Below are 24,903 nucleotides of genomic sequence, written 5' to 3'. Positions count from 1 at the left end.
AGAAAACATTGATATTAGTATTCTCAAAGTTTCCGACTGTCTTTTAAGTTGTTTACAAAAGAAAATAGAGATTACAAAATAGGATTTTATTAGCAAATTGAATACCAAACCTGATTTTCCGTAATTTAAAAATGTCTTGTAGGCACCACATCACGTTCTATGAATAATTCATTGTTGTCTTTTTAAGCCCTATCATCGGAACAGAAATTAACTTGAATCTACATATTATGATTTAGAATGTTAGTCAAAGTATTGCCGTGTACAAATTATTATTTTGATAAGAATAAATGTACAAATGTATTACTTAAAATGTCGAGTTTACCATAACAGTAGCCAATGCAAAAGTATTGGCATTTTTATAACTGTCTCGAACAATATTGACTGGAGCGTACAAAACGTTGTATGAAGTGTTGAATAATAATTATATAATGACATTAGTCCTGAAAACATACAAATACGCACAATGACAAATACTGAAGAAAAAATCTTGGGAAAATTGACAGTTCGGTTAAAACGTTCCAATAGCAATTCATAAAGAGATGAAGTACAGTATTATTTCGTTTTTTCCCAAACAGAGGCAAAAAATAACCCAAAGGGTAATCAAAAATCATATGTCAAAATTCCGTATCAACAAATAATACACGATGATCTTAAAGTATAGATTATGGGTACTGACGTTATTTATCATCTTTATAACGAGTTATATTATTTTATTAATTCGTATATTTTAACTAATTTGATTCGTTCAGGGATAGTCACATGTTAAACTATATTTTCGAAGGTAGATAGAAAACGTCGGATAGCAAAGCGCATATTGCACAACGAAGCATATTGCACGATTATTTTTAGAATATTTAAAAACCGACATATTTTGTTTTTATAAAAAAATATCTATGATTGAGTATTTGAAGAAAAAAATCTTCAAACACATAAGATGTAAAAAAAAAAAAACATAATCAAATGACGATTTTGATACAAATATAGTAGAAAATTAATAATATAACAATTATAGCCAATTTATGAGGCCAATACAGGATATATCGACCTCGAACTTTGTCCTCAGTCAATATACTTCTTTCAGGTCAAAATATCCTTGTATCGACCTCATACAAATGCTATAATTGTATAATATACTATTCTTTTATTAGTCTTTATGAATATTACTTTTACTCTTTGGTCTGTTTTTATCGATATCCGTTTGACGTGGCTCGGTACTTGTACATCCCGTCATTGTGTTATTGTACTATAATAAATTTGTGTATTCTTGTCTATATGCCATTTTGTGCTTCTTTGTTACATATTTGTTTGTTTTTATAGGGATTACGATTATAACACAATGTTGACTGCTGTACCCCTATTTTTGACATTTTTACTATTTATGTCTGTTTGGTGTGTTCACTCATCGTTGTCAATATAATGAAATTTGATGAGACTGTCATATAAGTGAGAGTTTAGCTAGCTTTAAAACCAGGTTTAATCCACCATTTTCTACATAAGAAAATGCCTGTAACAAGTCAGGAATATGACAGTTGTTATTCATTCGTTTGAAGTGTTTGAACTTGGTTCTGGCGTTTGATTAGGGACTTTCCTTTTTGAATTTTCATCGGAGTTTAGTATTTTTGTGAATATTTTTTTTATTTTTAAATAATACCGTTTGTCACAAGTGTTAAACATTTTGTTTTAAGTCACTATCTATAGTATCAATATTAAGATTAATTGGATATGTGTAGGATGAAATTAATCACTGTACACGCTTATTTATTGAAAGTTTACCATTATTATAACAGTTGAAACTGAATTAAAAAATAAAATTTTTATAGATATAAAAAACAAGATGTGGTATGATCCGTTTACCAATGAGACAACTCTCCACAAGATGCCAAATGACACAAACAATAACAGCTTCTTGTGTATGTAAGAAAGTTTTGCATAAACTGCTTTGTTTTAAATCAATGAACTTCATCGACTATGCGACTTTGGGAATAAAAATATTTGTTGTCTGAACCATGGAAGTTATACCTGTCAATATAATACTTTCATGTCGGAACTAACTGGTGCACAGACAAATCACTTACAGAATTTTTGCATTTTTTTTCAATAATATGTAAATACATTGCCAATTTTTGTGGTCCAGAAAAATATAACATGAAATTGTTACTATGCTAATAGGTGTTTTCGCCACATTAAATAGTTTGATAACCATCATTAGACACCGTACTTTGTAAATAATGTTAATTCTTTAGTCGTAATACCGAATGATTGATGATTACTTAAGTTCCTTATTTTAAAACACTGAATTAAATTATGTCTGATTCCAGACACCGGACGGCTTGCACAGTAATTCCATTTTGATTCATATTTCTTCTGTGTTGCAATGTACGTATATGTCAATTCATGATATATAATGGACGTATATGAATATTTAAGCTGTAGAAAGACCATTACACAAGAATGGCTTGTCAAATAATGTGAATACCATTTGTTTGTGATTTGGGAAGAATCTGGAGTCAATAATTGTAAAGTATCCCTGTTCTTTGTCATTTGCTTATAGAAATAAAAAATTAAGACCTGTTCGAAGCTTTTACTTTCTTTAAATGAATATCTGGAGTAAAAAAATAAAATCTTTGATCTAATTGAGTTGTTAATGTCCCTGTAGCCCATTCTATAGGCAGATTCGTTACAAGAACAAGTCAAACAATTATTTATAGGCTATTAAATGACAGGATCGGAAATAGAAGCTAATATGCTTTATTACAAGTCAAGGAATATTACGAAGAGATAGAAAATAACTTCTTATAAACGGTTTATATACGGATTTCTTATGTAACAAATGTTAATGTTCTTCAACGCTGATAAAGCCTGGTTTGCTTTAGTATGGATGTTCCATCTCACTTCAACTTATATTACTAGTAGTTGCCAATATAGAAAGATCCTTAATATGATATTGAACAATTCATGTATAAATGGTTCTATCCTATGAAAAGTTTGAACACTATACTTATTATAATGATATATGTATATATGTTTAAGACGTTGTGGTTGTAGAATCAAAACTTTCTAAATTTCAATATTTTACACTGTCAGGCATTAATTAATATTTCCCTAATCAGTTTCTGTCTCATACCATTATCACATCTAGGAAAGAATTTCCATAATCGTCATCGCCTTGAACTTAGTCTCTGTCGTTAAGACCTAAACTTCAAGTTAAAGAATTTGTAATAAAGACACTGTACCAATACTTTATGTTTAATCAATAATTAGTATTGTTACTGATCACTGGTAGTTGTTAAGAACGTAACGCTCAAATGTGTGTACAGTCAAATCAGCATGGTCGATGATATGGTTTAAATAGTTATCAAAGGTACCAGGCTTAACTTAATACGCCACTCGCGCGTTTCGTCTACATAAGACTCATCAGTGACGCTCAGATTAGAATAGTTATAAAGCCAAACAAGTAAAAAGTTGAAGAGCATTGAGGAAATTCCAAAAAGTTGTGCCAAATACGGCTAAGGAAATATATTCCTGGGATAAGAAAATCCTTAGTATTTCGAAAAATTCACAATTTTGAAAAAAGTAAATTTATTAAATTGACCATATAATTGTTATTCATACTACTGGGCTGGTGAAACCCTCGCGAACGAAACGTCCACCAGCAGTGGCATCGACCCAGTGGTGTAAATACTTATTAAAGGTACCAGGTACAACAGCTATTAAAACACAAGTCTTCAAATGTGTTTTTACAAAAGTGTTACAGGGGGAAATTGCTGAAGAAAACCTTTACATGTTTGTCGGATATGAGATGGCTGAAGGTTATAGATTATAGTCATCATTGCATAGTTGGTCAGGTTTTTTTTATATTGTCAATCTGTTTTGTAACTCAGGAAAATATCATTTGTTTTAATGCATTTGTATCATATATATATATATATGTAGCACTATCCTATCTACATTTGAAAATACAGTTTATTATATATTTATTAATTTCTGATCCAAAATTACTTTTTTTTTTAAATACAAAATATAAGTATAATATTATGTTCCAATCTAAGGTTGCAAACGAATATTGATATCGCCATAGTTTGATAACGATGTTTCCAAGTTGTTAGATTCTTAATAAACCTGTCCTCTTTTTCAGACATAGTTTATCAAGAATTGCATACTTTATATTCCCTGAAAATGGTCTTAAAGCAATCGTTCATCATGCTTTCAGAAGTTATTTCCGTTTATATGTATGTCTTACGTAATCAGATATGATGACCTTTTCAAAATGTGTCATGAAACACCCAGGGTATAAGTTCACACTTTTTAACCATCCCATGTCCTGTACTTCCTCTTATGAAATTTTGACATGAAATATGAATCAATTCAGTGGCCAATGACTTTAGCAAGGCCAAAATCCCTATTGAAATTTCAATAAATGCAACGTATAGACGTTACGAAACAACCACAAATACTTTCTGAAGAAAGCGTGACATTTTAAAATTACTGACTATAAGAGTGCAACTGTTCCCTAGTTGCTTTGAATCTACTATATTTATATAAAGGTAGGAGATGACGATTAACTAACCTTACCACTAAATAGAACTTAATCAGTGTCGTTATAAGTTACTTGTTACTGATAATTATACCTCTCTCAGATGATGATTAGATTTATAGATTTCAATCTTTTGGAGTATATTTTTGGTTTCATTTTGTTTGCGTTTCTTTTTACGGCATCACCATGATCTAATTAATTTTCAGTCCTGCATTGAGAGATATTAAGATTATTTCATTGATTATATCTTCAATTGTAAATCAGGCTAGTTGATTCAAACTGTGAATAAGGAGACTTTTAACCACACGAAGACAGTTCTCTGTCCAATTGCTTTCAACAAAAGCAAATACTAGACAATTGCCTATTGTATATTAGAAAATTTCACAAATTCAAATGACGGTATAGCAGATAAACTCATCATAGATACCAGGACTAAATTTTGTATAAACGGAAGACACGCGTTTCTTCTACAAAAGACTCATCAGTGACGCTCGATTCCGAAAAAGTTAAAAAGGCCAAATAAAGTACGAAGTTGAAGAGCAATGAGGACCAAAATTTCTAAGGATTTTGCCAAATAGAAAGAGTGATGGGAGTTATAATTCTAGAAATCAGTCAATAAAAAGGAGAATATTTCTAGGGCAATCAAACTCACAGGTCAAAGAATGCACAGATAACATCATACGAAAGGAAAGGTCACAAATTATTTCATAGACAAAAATAAAGCAACAAGAACAAGTCTGATGGTCAAATGGCTTCCTTGTAAGCTGAAAACCTAATGATAACCTGTCTATATCAACTAGAGTGCTATATATGCGTCACTTCTAGGTGCTGCTGAAATGTTGCTCTCAATAATAAGTGGAGAAATTTGGGAGTATATAATATTACTTTTCCATACATATACCGTTATAAAGAAATTATTTGTTCTTTCATTTCTTTTTTCAATAAACAGTCATGATCCATATAACATATATTACTTAATTGTTTGTTATAATAATTGTCACAGTCATCGTACTATGACATATATGACTTAACTGTTTTGGTATAATAATTGTCGGACACATGATCCATCACAATCAAAGGACGTCTTCTTAGTTTACGGTCAATTTTGATTGATAGTTCATGGTATTAAGTCGTAATATTTTATTGAATGTATATGTCTATATTAATGACATGAAGAGCCAATTTTGACAAATTCCATACTATCTTTAATGTGAACGCGTCACGTTAAATCTAATTTTTGTAATAGTAAAATATTTCAATTATAGTAGTATAAGTATAATTTTGTTTTGGTCGTTAGGATTCTTATATTATATTATAAAAATTCGCATGCGCATGATTTAAGTTTTTGTAGTTAGGAATTTCGAAAAAATAATAACATCTAACACTCAAGAATAAATACGCCACTGGCGAGCATACAGTTCACTCTAACAGTAATTGAAAATACACCTAGTTACCAGGTTAATGTTTAATCGGAAAATAAAAAAAATAATATGCTGAATTTTAGGTTGATAACACAAAAATTGGTATCAAGAAATAATTTATCAAAATAAATTAACACAAGACAATAAACTATGAAAGCCAGAAATATTAAATGTGTTTGTAATCATAACTTGACCAACAGAATTTTATTAAATGTTCAGTTAAATCCTGTCAGTACAAAAAATACAACTGACCTATTTTTGAATTCATAGTAACTGAAAATATCATCTAATAATAAAAACCTCCTGTTGACCAATGATTGATGAACATTAGGTGTAAAAGGTGAGATGTTATCTGTCAGTCGAACATAAACACATTAAAATTGTTCTATTAAGGAAATATAGCCTGCTTTTCTCTTAAAGTACAGGGAACTGATCTAAATAAGACAATTTCTTATTGATAAATGAACCATTTGAAAAAGAGCAAGGTTGGGTGAAACATTTTAAATGGGTATTGCTTAAATCCACGTTTAAAACTCTGTTGGACCGGCAACCTTACCAGGTCTTCTTATTTTATGTTTATATCTAACAATTACTCTATTTTTATAAATCAAATGTATCTCACCTGTTAGTTTTGAAACTGGAACGATCACGTATCATGAAACCCATAAAGTGAGTCTAATCATAAGAAAAAAAATAATACTTTCAATGATTTAGCGCGTCAATGCATATTAACCTTAAAAGACCCGCAACTCATGGATTCTCAATGACAGTTGCTGGTTTATTACACAATACTTACTCATTAACTTCTCTGTACACTTGTGACACAACATTGTAAATCTGCAATGGTAGCCAACAGATGACGAACAGGCAAACTACAATAATCAGGATCTTCACAACCTGCAAAATTCATCAAATATTTTATTTAGTTATTTTGATATTCTCCATGAGAGGAAATGAAAGGTGTTTGCGCAAAGAAATACGACTTTCTTGATTTGAATTTTCATTCCATGGAATTATATTTATTGCTATTCAATCTTTGTAAGATATCTAGTTCTCTTTGTGTGAAAAAGAAAGACTATAGAGAAAATGTTAATTACTATAGCAGTTCGATAAAATTGTTGGTAGAGAGTAAAATCACAAAAATACTGAACTTCGATGAAAATTCACAACTGAAAGTTCCTAATCAAATGGCAAAATCAAAAGCCCAAACACATCAAACGAATGGATAACAACTATAGATGTTCTTTGCGAGCTGATTAAACGGTCAATTGCGTTCCTATATTTAATCAGCTCGCAAGTATATTAAACATTTATCAATGTAAGCAATTCACAAAGATCTCTTCTTTTTCATTTTTGTCATTGGTATTGACTGTCCTTACTCGACTTACGGACCCTGTTTGTATATTTTAACACATAATTGTGTTTGAATTTATCTGATTTTGATTGTGCCACCACATTAGTTCTATCAGAGACATATGTATTACTCGATATATGTTTCTGGTTCGATCGCAGTTTTTCACTTTCATTTATATATCGAATAAAATTAGGTCATATGGTAATATCGAATAACAATATTCATTACCAACTTTTTCTAAAGTATTTATTACTTTAATCCCAACTAACCCAATAATTTCAATAAAATAAAACAAGGGATATTGAATTATCATAGTTCCGTCTGGTGCAGTATGTCATTCTTTAATGCATTAGTTTTCATTACTATTGCAATTATCATTCAAACAAGAAGCATTGAGTGCAAGCTGTTAACGGATTTTTTTTTATAGAGGATAAACGTGGAAACATACCAAGCATTCAACAAAATCGTTATTAAATATTCCTTCATTTTCATAGCACTTTTCATTGCATATTATCTTATCATAGTATATAAATCAAGAATGAAAAAGCTATTTCAATTAATGGACTATTTTAACATGTTAGAAATTAGTTTTCGTAATGACAATCATATTTATTTCATACGATACATGGTTTTTTCTTTTGTCAAAAAAAAAATTAAACTGGACTAGTACTGATGTATATACATATTGTAACAGACAATTTTGATAGAATCCTAAACAATATTGGAAATGCAAGATCTAATGTGCTGAACGATGCTGCAATCAATAATTAATGTATAATTGTTTATGCCAATCTCTTTAAACATTGATATATATTTATACAGCATCCGGCTGATTCGAAAAGTTTTTGGTGCCATTGCGTTTGAACTGAGCATCAGAAATTACGCTATGTTTTTTTTAATTTAAATGGACAAAAACTAGCATTATTATTCTTTTTCCTCTTATTGTTCCAATTTTGCCCAAAACCTTCTATTTTGAGTGAGATTGTACACAAATATTTCGACTGCTCTTTCTGTTATATATACGTATAAAGTAAAATCGCAAAAATTCTGAACTCCGAGGAAAATTCAAAACGGAAAGTCTCTGATTTTTTCTCTAGATTTTGACATAAATTTATTTTCTGATAACTGGATTGAAAGTTTCTAGAAAAAAAAATCTCATACATCACGAGTTGGTTGACCGTTATGGAATATCTGTTTCACAGATGAATACGGATGTGCACCAATCTTCTTCCCTTTCCCCAGATTATGAATTGCAGGACTAGACATATCACCGAGTTTGAACTTACATGAGTAACATGATGTATGCACCATGTAGATTAGGATCTGCTTACCCTTCCAGAGCACCTCAGACCCCTCTTTTTAGTGGGGTTCGTGTAACTCAGTCTTTAGTTTTTATATTGTGCTTTTGTACTGTTATTCGTCTAGCTGTCTGTCTGTCTGTCTGTCTGTTTGTTTGTCTTTTTCTTTTTTAACCATGTCGTTGTCAGTTTATTTCGACTTATGCATTCTGTTGATATCTTTCGCCTCTCCTTTACAACGGGTGCCACATGTGGAGCAGGATCTGCTTACCCTTCCGGAGCACCTGAGATCACCCCTAGTTTTTTGGTGGGGTTCGTGTTGTTTATTCTTTAGTTTTCTATGTTGTGTTATGTGTGCTGTTGTTTGTTTGTCTTTTTCATTTTTAGCCATGGCGTTGTCAGTTTGTTTTAGATTTATGAGTTTGACTGTCCCTTTGGTATCTTTCGTCCCTCTTTTACAAGTTATCCTGTAAATTCCCATTTAGGCATTCTACTGCAGATATTAAACGATAGTAATAAACGAGCGTATATCGTATAACAATCTTATATCGTATAACAGTCATCTTTTAGTGAAGTTTCATATCCTCAGATATTACCATTCACACAAAGTTCAAAGACTTTATTGTTATAATTATTTTTTTAGTCAAAGACAATTTTTATCAAGGACAATAATGCTAACAGAAAATTTTCTGAATAATAATGACATCCATGCACTTTAAAATACCCCGTTTCTGACTTAAATCTCGTGTCTTTTTAACACAGTAAATATCACCTGAATATTTTAATGATCACAGATAATGACTGTCATTCACTGACACTTAAATTCCGAAAGATCTAAGAAATTAAATTAAAGTATCATTAAATAGGAAGAAAAGATTTTGAAATAACTTCACTCGCTTTACTTGATTCGAACGGACACTTGTCAATCATTGAATGAAAACATAAGACATTTTTTTTATATTTACAATGCCATCACACACAATGTATGTTGAAATAAATTATTCATCCGTCTTCTCTTTAAAGCATTTTAAAATAATGTAATTTTCAATTCTTTTATCTGACATATCTCCAAATCGACTTTTTATAACATTAAACACTTTCTCTGCAGACGACAACTAAGTTATTTAATTAAAAACGTTAAAAAAAATCACACAATATGTCTTTATTGTAATGTCGCATGTTCTGTCGCAACATCGATATCAAAACAACGCTCTTTTCAAGAGTGGTTTTACCGAAGCATAAATCCTACAAAGTCTATTTATGGTAACTATCTGGGGGAGTATTTCCTTGACGGATGTCCAGAACGCATGTTAAATCCCACTTTCTTATGTTGGCTGTCTTCTGAAGGAATTACAGAAATCTGCTTTCAGGATTAACCGAATTATAGTGCTTTCTTACTCCTGCCCTTTGTATAAATGTCACCAAAAGACATAATACGCTATTGTTAACATAGACATGAATTAAAACCAAGTCAAAATTCCGTCTTTGAAAAACTAAAAGGCACGATCTCGAATCAGTTTCCAAATCGGAATAAGGAAGTATCCACAACACGGAAAGAACGTATTCGCTATCTATATACACGGCTGGATTTTAAAAACATCGTACGAAAGTCTGCCGAATATTAATTTTTATACATTACCACCATCATTATATTGCTCTCAATTCTGCTCCTTACGGAAAAAACCTTAATAAAATGTCCAATGGAATCCTTCAACAGTTTAAAAATCAGTTCCGTATTTTTTAAAGCGCATTGAATAAAACATGTGCATTTTATGTATGAGCAAAATCAACACGAACGACAATAAAAAGCTAGGGTTGATCTCATGCGGTTCGGAAGGGTGGTATCATTTCTTGTTTAATTAGTGACACCCGTCGTGTTGCTTAATACAAAATAAGAAAAACAAAAATGTCAGTGATGTGACAAAAAATAGCACGATTGTTAAAACAGAACATATCACTGATTTGTTAATTTGTCTAATTTGTATTTAAAGTATTCAATAATTTTTTTTTTTTTTATCTTTTGGCAAAATAAATGACATATGCATAATTGACAGGGATATCAAGTGTTCCATGACACATTTGGTACATTGTAATATTTTAAAGAAAACTAGCGGCTCTAAAGAGCCAGTGTCGCTCACCTTGGTTTATGTGCTTATTAAACGAAGGACACAGATGGATTCATGACAAAATTGTGTTTTGGTGTTGGTAATGTGTTTGTAGACATACTTTATTGAACAATCTTGCTGCTTACAATTATCTCTATCTATAATGAAATTGGCCCAGAAGTGACAGTGGAGAAATATTAAGTAAAAATTTTGCCCGATTGGTCTGAAAATTTTAGATTACAGATAGATCTTGACCTAATGAACAATTTTATCCCCAACAGATTTTCTCTAAATGCTTTGGTTTCAGAGATATGAGCCAAAAACTGCATTTTTGCCTATGTACTATTTTTAGTCATGTCGGCCATCTTGATTCACGGGCGGGGTCATCAGACACATTTTTTAAACTAGATACCCTAATGATAATTGTGGACAAGTTTGGTTAAATTTGTCTTAGTAGCTTCAGAGGAGAAGCATTTTGTAAAAGATTACAAAAAATTACCAAAAATTGTAAAAAATTGACTATAAAGGGCAATTACTCCTTAAGGGGTCAACTGACCATTTTGGTCATGTGAATTCTTTTGTAAATCTTACTTTGCTGAACATTATTGCTGTTTACAGTTTATCTCTATCTATAATAATATTCAAGATAATAACCCCAAAAACGGCAAAATTTCCCTAAAATTACCAATTTAGGTGCAGCAACCCAACAACAGGTTCTCCGATTCATCTGAAAATTTCAGGGCAGATAGATCTTGACCTAATTAATAACTTTACCCCTAATAAATAACTTTACCATGTCTGATTTGCTCTAAATGCTTTGGTTTCAGAGATATAAGCCAAAATCTACATGTTACCCCTATGTTCTATTTTTAGCCATGGCGGCCAAGTTGGTTGATTGGCCGGGTCATCGGACACATTTGTTAAATTAAATACCCCAATGATGATTGTGGCCAAGTTTGGTTTAATTTGGCCGAATAGTTTCAGAGCAGAAGATTTTTGTAAAAAAAAACGACGGACGACAGACGACGGACGACGACGGATGACGGACGCCAAGTGATGAGAAAAGCTCACTTGGCCCTTTTGGGCCAGGTGAGCAAAAAATATATTTGGAAACCAAAGCCGTCCCGTTTATTTTAACAAGTGTATTGTATCGCTACAGTATCTCCTTCAGTTGCAGCATAAGAAAATAACTGAATGACCATGCAGTAAAAAAATATGCGTCCTGTACGATAAAGTTTTAAGATTACAGAACTGTCCGAAAATATAAAATTAATGAGAAAACGTAAGGTCATACTTCAATTTGACAGATTTGTCTGTTTTGCGTCGAAGATCTTCATTATCACACACTTACCAATAATAGTTGCTATAATGCAAACAAACAAACAGAAAACTAACGTTAAGATTTAGCTAAATGCAACCAATAGAAAGGTTCCTGTTTTTGGACAGGTACAAGCTCATAGCTTAATCACCTCTCTTATTACTTTTATGTTTGTGCCGAGTCGCTCATAATTCTTAATAGAATGGCCCTTGTATATGTTTTAGTTTTCAAGCTAATGCTATTTTACTGCAGTTTTAATATATAAAATTGAGAAAGGAAATGGTGAATATGTCAAAGCGACAACCACCCGACCATAGAGCAAACAACAGCCGAAGGCAACCAATGGGTCTTCAATGTAGCGAGAATTCCCGCACCCGTAGGTGTCCTTCAGCTGGCCCCTAAAATATGCATAATAGTACAGTGATAATGGACGCCATACTAAACTCCGAATTATACACAAGAAACTAAAATTTAAAATCATACAAGACTAACAAAGGCCAGAGGCTCCTGACTTGGGACAGGCGCAAAATTGCGCCGGGGTTAAACATGTTTATGAGATCTCAACCCTCCCCCTATACCTCTAGTTAATGTAGAAAAGTAAAAGAATAACAATACGCACATTAAAATTCAGTTCAAGAGAAGTCCGAGTCCGATGTCAAAAGATGTAACAAAAGAAAATAAATAAAATGACAATAATACATAAATAACAGCAGACTACTAGCAGTTAACTGACATAATATGTGTTAAATATACTACCCAATATTTCATGTTATACTCAATGTTTTATATGTATATTGAAATGTACAAATGGTGAGACTTTGATAAAATATTGAAGCTGTGTTGATTGTTTATCAAAAGGTTATGATCGTTTATTATGTCTGTTTGTTTTGTTCACGCATCGTTGTCAATATCATGGAATTTGATGCGACAGTAATACAAGTGAGAAGTTAAGCTAGCTATAAAACCAGGTTCAATCCACCATTTTCTACATAAGAAAATGCCTGTACCAAGTCAGGAATGTAACAGTTGTTTTTTATTCGGTTGATGTGATTGAGCTTTTGATTTTGTTATTTGATTAAGGACTTTCCGTTTTGAATTTTCCTCGGAGTTCAGTATTTTTGTGATGTTACTTTTTACTTCTGCACACAAAAAACTGTAACAAACCCGATTTTTATAGCAGTTTTTGATCTACGATTACATAATGAAATATAATTTCTCAATTATATGTTATTGATTTGTAGTTAAATATGTATGAATGCATTGGTTCACCATTTCCTTAACATTATAATTACCCGAAACCCGTTTCATATGTCTTTATCATGATAATCATCACAAACTCGTTTCAAATGACTTTAATATTATCATCACTAGTCACTGGTTTCAAATGATTTTAAAGGACCTTTGGTAAATATTGAGGTAATCACTATAAATATATTTTTTTATTCATAAGGTAAACACTGAACACAACCTGGACTAAACAGGACCCACAAAAAAGGCCAAATCAATGTAATGTCAACTTTGCCTCAGAGAGATGAAACCTTGTGGAAGAAGATTTTAGGCTACAATGTGCTTGACATAATTACATATACCCGGCGTAGTATTTAGAAACTGAGTTTGCTATTTTGTGCCGATATTACAGCCATTTTATAGCCAGATTTATCCGTCGTTCACCTGTATTTTCGATAGCCTGTTTGAACGAAGCTTACCTCACAATACTAAAACCGAAAAAAATAATGTATAATGGTTCTATTATAAAGTTCATTGCGCTTACAGTTTATAGAAAATACTGCTTATGAAAGAACGTTAACCAAGAAAAGGAAAGTGCAATTTGTGACGGATATGGAATCGACAGTGTTTTGAAAGACAAGGAAATTGAATGGAGATGTTCGGTAACCATTTAATTTCAAACTTCGAAAAGATGTTGTCATGGTTTAAATAAATCAATTTGAATATCAAATTTTCCCCATATTATTGTTGTCTTTATTCCAGGATAAAACGGATTTTTATCAGTTGAGTTCACAAACTAAAATATAAGATGATTGGTAGTATGCAGCGTTGCATTTAAATAAATATGAAATTTCACATTGTGTTGTCTTGGTATTAACATTTCTTATTCTACTACGTAATGCTGTTAAAACAGAAATATGAATTAATTTCAGTCAACAATTGGCATAGGTAACTGAATTTTTCGAAAAAAAACGACCTAAAACTTTTGCGCTGAAATGGATTACATTATTGCGCTCAAATTTGGTATTGTTCGGTGCTGAAACGTCTGATATATTTTTTTCTCGCCGATGCGTACAAAAAGTTAAAAAAAAAAACTCGGGGTCATTAACTGGTGTCAGTTATTATAAAAGGAGGTTGAGCACTGCAAAAAAAAAAATGCTCAATCCTCTTCTGTTCATATTCCTGTCCAACTTCAAGAACATAAGCATTGTTTGTCTACGTATCATTTTTCTTTTAAGTAGGATTTTTAGAGACTGATATTCGGGCGATACAAAAGGATCATAACCCACACCATACAAAAAGGTCTATACCACATGTCTAGCACTTAATTGTCATGAATCTTGATAATATTTTGTGTGGACGTAGCGCGCGTCTGACGTATAAAAATATTTTTTAACCTGTTACCTTTTGATGGCTATTATTCGTTTGTTTCTCTGTCCTATTTTCTCTCATTTATCTGTTTATTTAATTTATTGTAACCCTGTCGTGTAATGTTGTCATTTTAATGTTATAATTAACACTGGCATTAAAGCAGGAGGTTTGGCATGCCACAAAACTAGGTTTAACCCACCATTTTTTCATAAAATGCCCTGTACCAAGTCAGAAAAATGGCCATTGTTACATTATAGTTCGTTTCTGTGTGTGTTACATTTCGGTGTCGTGTCTCTGTTGTGTCGTAGTTCTCTTATATTTGATACGTTTCCCTTAGTTTTAGTTTGTAACCCGGATTTGTTTTTTTCTATCGATTTATGAATTTTGAACAGCGGTATACTACTGTTGCCTTTATTTAGTATCAAGAAACGACCACACTTTACGTATACGACACAGACCACTGGCTATCTCTCTATATGAGATATAAACATCGGCGAACTAATTTTGCCTTTATTGATGAGTTCTTTCTAATTGACTCATAACTCGTATGTTTCATTTTTTCCAAGCTATCATTCTAAATAAATAGAGAAAACTAATTTTAGAGATAGAATATAATTACCTTAATTATGAATAATAAGGAGACAATTGTAAAACAAGCAAAACGAAACAAAACATTACAGAAAGTTTGAAGATTGAGCAACATATTTCGAACATGTGACTTCAGCTTTACCATTAAGAATGATTTTTGGTTTGCAGCTCCTAATAGGAAATACGATCTTTAGAATAGCATGTAAAATTTAAAGACAATAAAATTGAGAATGGAAATGGGGAATGTGCCAAAGAGACAACAACCCGACCATAGAAAAAAACAACAGCAGAAGGTCACCAACAGGTCTTCAATGTAGCGAGAAATTCCCGCAACCGGAGGCGTCCTTCAGCTGGCCCCTAAACAAATATATACTAGTTCAGTGATAATGAACGCCATACTAATTTCCAAATTGTACACAAGAAACTAAAATTAAAATAATACAAGACTAACAAAGGCCAGAGGCTCCTGACTTGGGACAGGCGCAAAAATGCGGCGGGGTTAAACATGTTTGTGAGATCTCAACCCTACCCCTATACCTCTAGCCAATGTAGAAAAGTAAACGCATAACAATACGCACATTAAAATTCAGTCCAAGAGAAGTCCGAGTCTGATGTCAGAAGATGTAACCAAAGAAAATAAACAAAATGACAATAATACATAAATAACAACAGACTACTAGCAGTTAACTGACATGCCAGCTCCAGACTTCAATTAAACTGACTGAAAGATTATGATTTCATCATATGAACATCAGACACAATCCTTCCCGTTAGGGGTTTAGTATCATACCATCATAACATATATAAGAAGAACATAACCCGTGTCATGCCAACAACTGGTTTTTGAATAAATGTGTTTAGTTCCGATGCAAAGACCCTATAAGTGAATCAATATTAACGCCAAAATATGCAATCTTTAATGACCTGACAACAGTATCGTAACTATATCCCTTCTTAATAAGTCTATTCAAAGGTTTTGTTAGTTTTTGAGGTGAATACTGACACCTTTGTGCTTTATAAAGAATATTTCCGTAAAAAATTGGATGTGAAATACCTGAACGTATAAGAAGTCTACAATACATTGATGTTAGGACATTTCATATCAGATATAATAAAAGACCACATCTGAGTGAGAGTAAAGTGATTTGTATATGTGGATAGATATGACATACTTGGTTCCCTATATGCCTGTGCAGCTTAAATAATGACATTATCCAAAGTTTTACAATGTAGATAATTGCATGATGTGTCCTTCCTAAATCAAGATACTCGTATCTACGTATATAGTTATCAAAGGTACCAGGATTATAATTCTTTGCAATGAAATAATGTTATCTAAAGACTATTAAAACTATTACATTTAGGGAAATAGGGAAAAATTGTATAAAGAGTATGAAATACATTTTCAAATATTCAAAATTTATCGCAGATTGATTTTGATCGGATCTTTAGTCTGACATACCATTTGTCATTTTTCCAAGTCCAGTTCATTTAAAACCACACAATAAATAGTTCTAAATGAAGAGTGCATTTCTTTCTAACACAAACGATACAAACGGTTCAGTGCACACACGTTTAGATCATTTATTTCAAACCAAGAGCATACCTCTTTTTTTGTAGAAAAAAATATGTTTAGATAATTCACTACATGTTTAAGTTAGAATGACAAACTGTAGACGCATTACATAGAGTGTATAGTTTGTCTAAGTTTATGCAAACTTTGCAAGCGTATATTAGAAACAAATGATCGAAACGTGTGCTCTCTAAACCTTTGTATCGTTTGTGTTAGAAAGAAATGCACTCTTAGTTTCTAAATATGCTCTGTTTTGGCTATCGAAATAAACGATTTTCATCATTAAAAATTATGCGAGCGATTGACTGAAGTACTAGTGATTACGAATTCAAGAATTACACGAACTTGTTATTCATGTGTACTTTATTCGGCCAACATATTCAAAACATTAAAATCACGATGATCTATCAAAATCTAATATTAACTACAGACCGAACGATATACTGAAACACACATTAATATCTCAAAGGTTCGTTAACAACGAGACTTCGGAATTTGTTATCACCATGCATATCGTAGGTATTATCAAGCTTCATGGTGCAACACAAAGGTTCATCCCAAGAGAATATTGATAAAATACTTATCATTATGATTCAAAATGTGTTGTAGCATTTAACTGACTTAATATTATGTTGCAGTAGAGAATTATTAGCTATCCCCGGAAATCAATTCTTTAGTGACAGACACAAGAAAATAATGTCTCAAAGGGAACGCATGAAAAATCAGGAGGCAATGTATGTATATAAAATCTACTATTAATCTCCCAAGATATTTGAAAGTATGAATAAATCGAGTCGATTCATCAAAATTCAATTTCATCATTTTACCGATAACATAATTTCCAACAAAGCGAACAGACCGAAAAATTACATTATGATTCCTCGGTTATTAATATCGTTCACGCTGGTTTTATTTGTCAACATAAAAATTAGTTTGAAATGATGTATTTTACGAGAAAATGTCAAAATTGAAGGATGTTCTTCTGCTTAGTATTTTAAGTTTGATTGCCTTCGTTTGAAAACACATTTACAAACGTGTCCAAGTTGTCGCTTTGGTCTATTGATGGTTTTCCTATTCTCTCACAACAGGGAGGTGTATTATAAAAAAAAATGACTTTCTTCTAACAAAAATATCATTACTTCAGAAAGCTCAGCCATAATCCATGTTCTGATCGATGGAGCCAATATATCATTCAATTTTGAGGTGCGGACGTACTCATATATTGTATTAGATACAGAAAAAGATAATCTTACAATTTACAGAAAATTTATGCTTGTAGATCCTTTTCTGAATTTTGAGTAAGCAATGTTTCTAAAGATTCTAATTGAGTTAAAGATTCTCTTTATTTACTTGATTATAGTGATTTTCAAAATGAAAAAAAAATGAGAGGTAAATTAAAGGCAATATTAGTATACCGGTGTTCGAAAGTTATAAATCGATTGAGAGAAAATAAATACGGGCTACAAAATAAAACCGAGGGAAACACATCAACTACAAGAGGGGAAAAACGAAACAACAAAAACACTGAAATTCAAACCAAACGACAATGCATCAAAAAATGGAAGCATTTACTGCTATATTCACCTCTGAAATGGATAATGATGACTTTGATTTGCGAAAGGAAAACTCCTGTGCTGTAAGTGGAACAGGATCTGTGCTTTCCCCTTCCGTGCAAATTAGCTTTCTCTGAGGTGAATCATGGATAGAACTTTGTCTTTGTGCTTTTAACAATTGAATCAATCTTCCAGAGTTCTTCTGACAGATTTTTTTTATACAAAAATGTATAAGCATGTTACTTACAAATAAATATCATTAATTGCCATTATTTCGTAAATTCGTATAGAAGCGAAAGTCTATTTCAAAACTTACATTTTGTAGCCATAGATCTTCCATGTTTTATGTCTTTGTTAAAAGTTAGTTTCCGTACTGGTTCCACTATACGTGAAAAGCTATAGTTGCAAGTTACATTGTAAGAACAGAAGGTATACATATACAATATAAGGCCAATGTCAGGAAAATATAAACCTTTTTTGTATGAGGCTGAGAAACTGGGGAAGGGCGAGGTTCTACCGAACCCTTCCCTAGTTTTGCGCCGAGTAAAAAAAAACGTTTATTTTTTTCTGACATTGACCTAATATTGTTTTTATAATGCAATTTAAATTAATAAATTGATAGCTTTTTAAATCGTAACACAACTATCAAACTTATTTTCATCCCTTAATGGACCCCTGATTGTGAAGAAAGTGTTCCATGGTGAAATGGACATCATACAAAATATATAGATATTGGAAGATGTGGTGTGAGTGCCAATGAGACAACTCTCCATCCAGATAACAAAAACGAGAAACGATAAACATGTATAAATTACATAAACAAACGACAACTACTGTACATCAGATTCCTGACTTAGGACAGGTGCAAACATTTGCAGCGGGATTAAACGTTTTAATGGATCCAAACCTTCTCCCTTTTTCTGAAACAATAGCATAACATCACAACATAGAAAAACACACGATAAAATATCAATTGGCAGGCTTAACTCATTCAAAAAACGTACATTAATACACTATAAACGAATAAATTTGATCTGCGATATCTGAATGCAAATGCACAGTTAATAAAATATTAGGAACAAATATTCAAGGCCAAAAATCAAACAAGCAAGTCCAAACAAAGCCGTGTCAAAAAACAAACTGCGAAATATTTAACCCTTCGAAAATATTCACTTTAGAAAGAAAAAAAAACGGTTTTAAAAAAATACAGGTAAATCTTGAAGTTTATACAAATATAGTAAGAAGAAGTGATATTCCAAATAATCAAAGCTGGTAAATAGACAAGATCCATATAAATATAAAATAACAAAAAACCATTATAAACATTATCAACAGATCCAATTAACAAGAAAATACGATTTGCGAGTACTCGCAGTTACTGACAGCTAGTTAAAAGCCAAAAACAATTGATAATAAAAAAATCATGCATCAGAGACTAAAATCAACTAAAACACATAGCCTTGTTATTACATTTAGGAAATAAACACAACTATATATAGTTGCAGAATAAATCATGTTTATTGCATAGCTAAAGCGTTGTAATTAAGTAGTATCAAGTATTCAATAGATTACAAAATTATGTATGTGTATACGTCATCATTGAATTAAACATATAATCTAACGCATATTCCATTAAGGTCTCAACTGTGTAATGCTATTCTATACCATGTTATGTGATCTGTAGTTTTATTCGAAGATGTATAATTCAAGATACAATGTGCAAATATCAAGAAACAGGATCAGTTGGATCTTTAAATAGCATTGTAAACTCTAACGCGTATCAATCAACCTGTTATTTAAGGTCTCTAGTTGGAAGTTAAACAATAAATATGGTGTTCTGTTAATATGAAGGTTTTATTTGTAACTGTATTATGAAAGTAAATAAATTTATCTTATTCATTTATGGGCTTAGATATCCGCTGTTTGAAAATGCTATTAAGTGAATTCAAAAAAGTCATTTATGTATCTATTTTCAAATGTATTTTACGACAAGGCCTTTTTTTGATAGAGTCACTAATGATCTTTTTCACGACCACCAAACAATCACGACAAACAGTGAAATTTCGCAGGTGAGGTCAAAATCAGATGGCACATAAATCACACTCTTGTGTTGAACTTGAGTTGCTTTGTAATCACATATGTGTATCCTGTTATGAATTGTGTGTTTATTTTGCTATGTATTTCACAAGTGGGGAGAGTAAAATACTGCATTTGTCTTTTCTTGTCTTGACTCTCAATATTTCTGACACTCACATTTAAATACATACATTTATGGTAACGTTTACGTTTATGTGCTGGGAATAATTTTACATTATCTCTCATAACTCTTTGTAGAAAGCCTCTTTTAACTTGTGTGTTTTATTAGAAAGCCTCTTATTGTAACTTGTGGTGTGTTTTATTAGAATACATATTCTTTTAACTTGTGTTTTTAATTATAAAGCCTCACGTTGTCACTTGTGTTTTTTTTTATTGGAAAGCCTCTTGTTTAAACTTCTGTGTTTTATCAGAAAGACGTTTTGTTTTAACTTGTGTTTATTTATTGGAAAGACTCTTGTTTTAACTTGTGTGTTTTATCAGAACGATTCTTGTTTTAACTTGTGTTTTTTATTGGAAAGATTCTTGTTTTATTTTGTGTGTTTTATCAGAAAGACTCTTGTTTTAACTTGAGTGTTTTATCAGGAAGACTCTTGTTTTAACTTGTGTGTTTTATCAAAAAGACTCTTATTTTAAGTTGTGTTTTTTTTTTATTAGAAAGCATCTTGTAAATAATTAGGAAGACTCTTATTGTAAATTGTGCGTTTAATTAGACAGCCTCACGTTGTAAATAAACTCAGCATAGGGACCAGGATTGAAATTTTGTATTCGCGCAAGACGCGCGTTTCGTCTACAAAAGATTCATCAGTGACTCTATAAAAAAAGGCCAAATGAAGTACGAAATTGAAGAGCATTGAGGACTAAATAAAAATAACTGGTGAGTTTTGTAAGAAAGCCTCATGTCGTAACTTGTGTGTTTTATTAGAAAGTCTCTTGTTTTGACTCGTGTGTTTTATTAGAAAGCCTCATAGATTTATTTGTGTGTTTTATAATAAAGCCTTTTGTAATAAAACCTCATGTAGTTACTATGTTTTTAATTAGAAAGCCTGTTGTTGTAAATAGTGGGTCTTATTAAAACGTCTCATGTAGTTACTTGTGTGTCTTATTAGAAAGTCTCATGTTTTTACTTGTGTTTTTTATCATTGTATGCGACTGTCATACAAGTGGAAGGTTTAACTAGCTATAAATCAGGTTTAAACCACCATTTTCTACATAGAAAAATAACTATACCATGTACGGAATATGACAGTTGTTATTCATTCGTGTTTGTGTGTAAGAAAGCCTCTTGTTGTATTTAATGTATGCAAAATACTTTATCTCTTACCAATACTAAGATTTCAATTACTGACACTCCAATTTCATTACATAAATGTATGGTATTTCATACTTTAGGTGCTGAAAATTATTTTCTTCTTACATTTGAAATAGAAAGCACAAACAAAAAACAGGGTCGTGATGATGTTGCTGTGTGGTTCTTCTTTAAAAGAGAGACGAAAGATACCAAAGGGACAGTCAAACTCATAAATCTAAAACAAACTGACAACGCCATGGCTAAAAATGAAAAAGACAAACAAACAACAACACACACGACACAACATAGAAAACTAAAGAATAAACAACACGAACCCCACCAAAAAACTAGGGGTGATCTCGGGTGCTCCGGAAGGGTAAGCAGATCCTGCTCCACATGCGACACCCGTCGTGTTGCTTATGTGATAACAAATCCGGTAAATAGTCTAATTCGGTAGGTCACATTCATGAAAGGAAAGGGGATTGTAGTTACGGCGTAAGGAACATATCCGATATCATTTGTGAAACGGTTATTCCATAACGGTCAATCAACTCGTGATGGCGTCCGTAAAATTTACGAAGGGATGATTTCAACTTCACCATTTGGAACTCTTGGTTCAATAGCTTCCTTGTGAGCAGCAACCCTCTATCAAGAAAATCATGATAGAAAATGCAAGCACGGGAATATCGTATTAATTGGGAGATATATACCCCGTATGCAGGTGATGCTGGAATGTTGCTACTTAGAAATGGAAAGTCACAATTGGAAAGCTGAAATCATCTCTTTTGTCGTAAATGTTGATCAATGTGCATCTATACGAGTGTCCTACTATGATGCTGAAACTGTTTTTTTTTGTATCTCAACAAGACAAGAACCAATGTCAGTTGACTTCATTGCATCTTATTACCATCAGGACAGAAATTCACATCTTAAATTCTTACATGTATTTCTTCATGACTATCCTATGAGTAAAAATTCGGTACGTGAAATGGATCCAATCAAGATATACATGTTATATTCAAATAAAAATGTACTTTATTTTAGGCAATGTTTATGGACTATTACCACAAGAATTTAATAATTTCCTAAAAGTACAAACCTGTTTGAGTAATTGTTCATGTTTGTTATTCAATTCTTCTCTCATATACCTTATTTAAATATGAGAATAAAAGACGTCTTGTGTTCTATTTTAGATAGAAGAATTCAAAATGAAGTTTAAGAATTGTCGTGTTCTTACGATCGAAGTTAATGTAGAAAAGATTTGTCTCTAAAAGGAAGAAGATCGATGTAATTGCTAATACATAAGCGTCTATTTCTATTTGACAGTCTTTTAATGCTGTTGAATATCCGTGAAGTATTGTTATTTACATGATCTAATTTCCTGATCAAAATATAGAATTAGATATATTTAAGTAAAACGTACATATTTGTTGATCCATAAAAAAAATTTCATCATAAAGTATGACACTTGTAACTAATTATAGTTAAAATCATAAAAAAGTAAAAGAAGTATAACGGAACAGCGATAGACCAATTAACAACAGACAGAACATAAAAGACAAACACACGTCCATCTGTAACCTTAGTTAGGTGTTGCATCTCCAATTCACATTTCAAACATATGTGAAAGTGTTCCCATTTTGATAAAAGAGTGCCCATTTACTTGTGTATGAATTTACATGAAAATTTAAGAGTAAATGTGGTACTTATATAATCTATGAATTTCAAATCTATTTGGGATTTTAAATAAACTTTCCGGTGATAAAGCTTTTCGAAATTTTATTGTAAATACTATGCTGTAAGAGGAATTAAATCTGAAATGAAATGATATAAAAGTTTGTCCAGGTCTTTATGCTTCAAACACCGATTGTGCAAAATTATCTGAATTCATACAAAATGTAAGGTCATACATCAAATTGTGTGTAAATGAAGGGGGAAAAACAGCTGATATGAAGCCCAGTGACAAAACCCGGAAATAAAAACCATGTGAAACTTTCTCCCTCCAAACAAATAAGTAAATGCTCAGTACTTGTTAGTGTACTTTTTATATCGGTATATCGAAAATCATAAAAAAAAAACACAAATTACATATGGCATTACAAAAGTATTCTCTCAATGCTATAAGAGTTGTTATTGGAAATAATAAACATATACATTTTATCTTTACGTATTGTAACTGAGAGAAAAAATAAATTCTGTAGAATGGTGAAGTGTATATGAGCTATGATGAAATTAAAGTTTCTAAAAGGTCTCCCCTGTTTTTTATTCAGGTTAATCAAAGGTACGTTATACCTATGTGGCTATAAACCCCTACCAGCAATGTATTGCATGTACTAAGTCAGGTATAAGACAGTTGTTATGCATTCGTTTTATATGTGCGAGCGTCTGATTTTGCCATTTGCTTAGATACTTTCAATTTCGAATTTTCCTCGGAGTTTGGTATTTTTGTTATTTTATTTTTTGTTACAGAATCTTAACCGGTATTTATTAATAAGTTTCCTTTTACATAATTTGTTAATAATCAAACTGTTTAGATATTTCAGGGTACTTGATAGCACTGATGCATTGTTGAATTCAACTTTGATGATAACACCGTTTATCTGTCTTTACCCCTTTACATTGAGCGACAATACATAATTTTATAACTTGATATGTGCTAAACCTGATATATAATTCAGAAAACCTTACAAACCACAAAACCTCTACAGACATGAAGCCGAAAAAAGAAAATAAAACAAGGCTGTTTGATACATTGACATGACCGAGTAATACAGCGATACAATATATTAAAATAGACAGACTTTAAAATTGGTATTAAAGAAGCCTAACAGAAAACAGACTGAGGATGTTGGCAGGGAGTTAATTCTAATCGGCAATAAACACTTAGTTCTACTAAATAGTTATCAAAGGTACCAGGATGATAATTTAGTACACCAGACGCGCGTTTCGTCTACATAAGACTCATCAGTGACACTCATATCAAAATAGTCTAAAAGCCATTTTTACAAGTACAACGTGGAAGAGCATTGAGGATTCAAAATTCCAAAAAGTAAAGCATATACAACTATATATATCAGTGTTCCTTCAAGTACCCGGAAGTCAGATAGTCTAGAGCTTAAAGAATTATGTAAAGGAACCATATTAAGAAAATGTCGATAGGGATTTTGTAACAAATA

General features: G+C 31.7%; 1 protein-coding gene across 1 annotated transcript in view; it reads right to left on the bottom strand.

The window, feature by feature from the left end:
• Positions 1 to 24,903, bottom strand: part of LOC143066370 (neuromedin-K receptor-like) — a 54,221-nt gene that overhangs the window by 6,453 nt on the left and 22,865 nt on the right. The window contains exon 2 of the mRNA XM_076239320.1: positions 6,752 to 6,852. Coding sequence (XP_076095435.1) covers positions 6,752 to 6,852 — 101 coding nt within the window. The remainder of the gene's footprint in view (positions 1 to 6,751; positions 6,853 to 24,903) is intronic.

Source organism: Mytilus galloprovincialis, chromosome 3 (assembly GCF_965363235.1).
Source record: "Mytilus galloprovincialis chromosome 3, xbMytGall1.hap1.1, whole genome shotgun sequence".
Lineage (NCBI taxonomy): Eukaryota > Metazoa > Mollusca > Bivalvia > Mytilida > Mytilidae > Mytilus > Mytilus galloprovincialis.
This window is presented reverse-complemented; position numbering and strand designations above follow the sequence as displayed.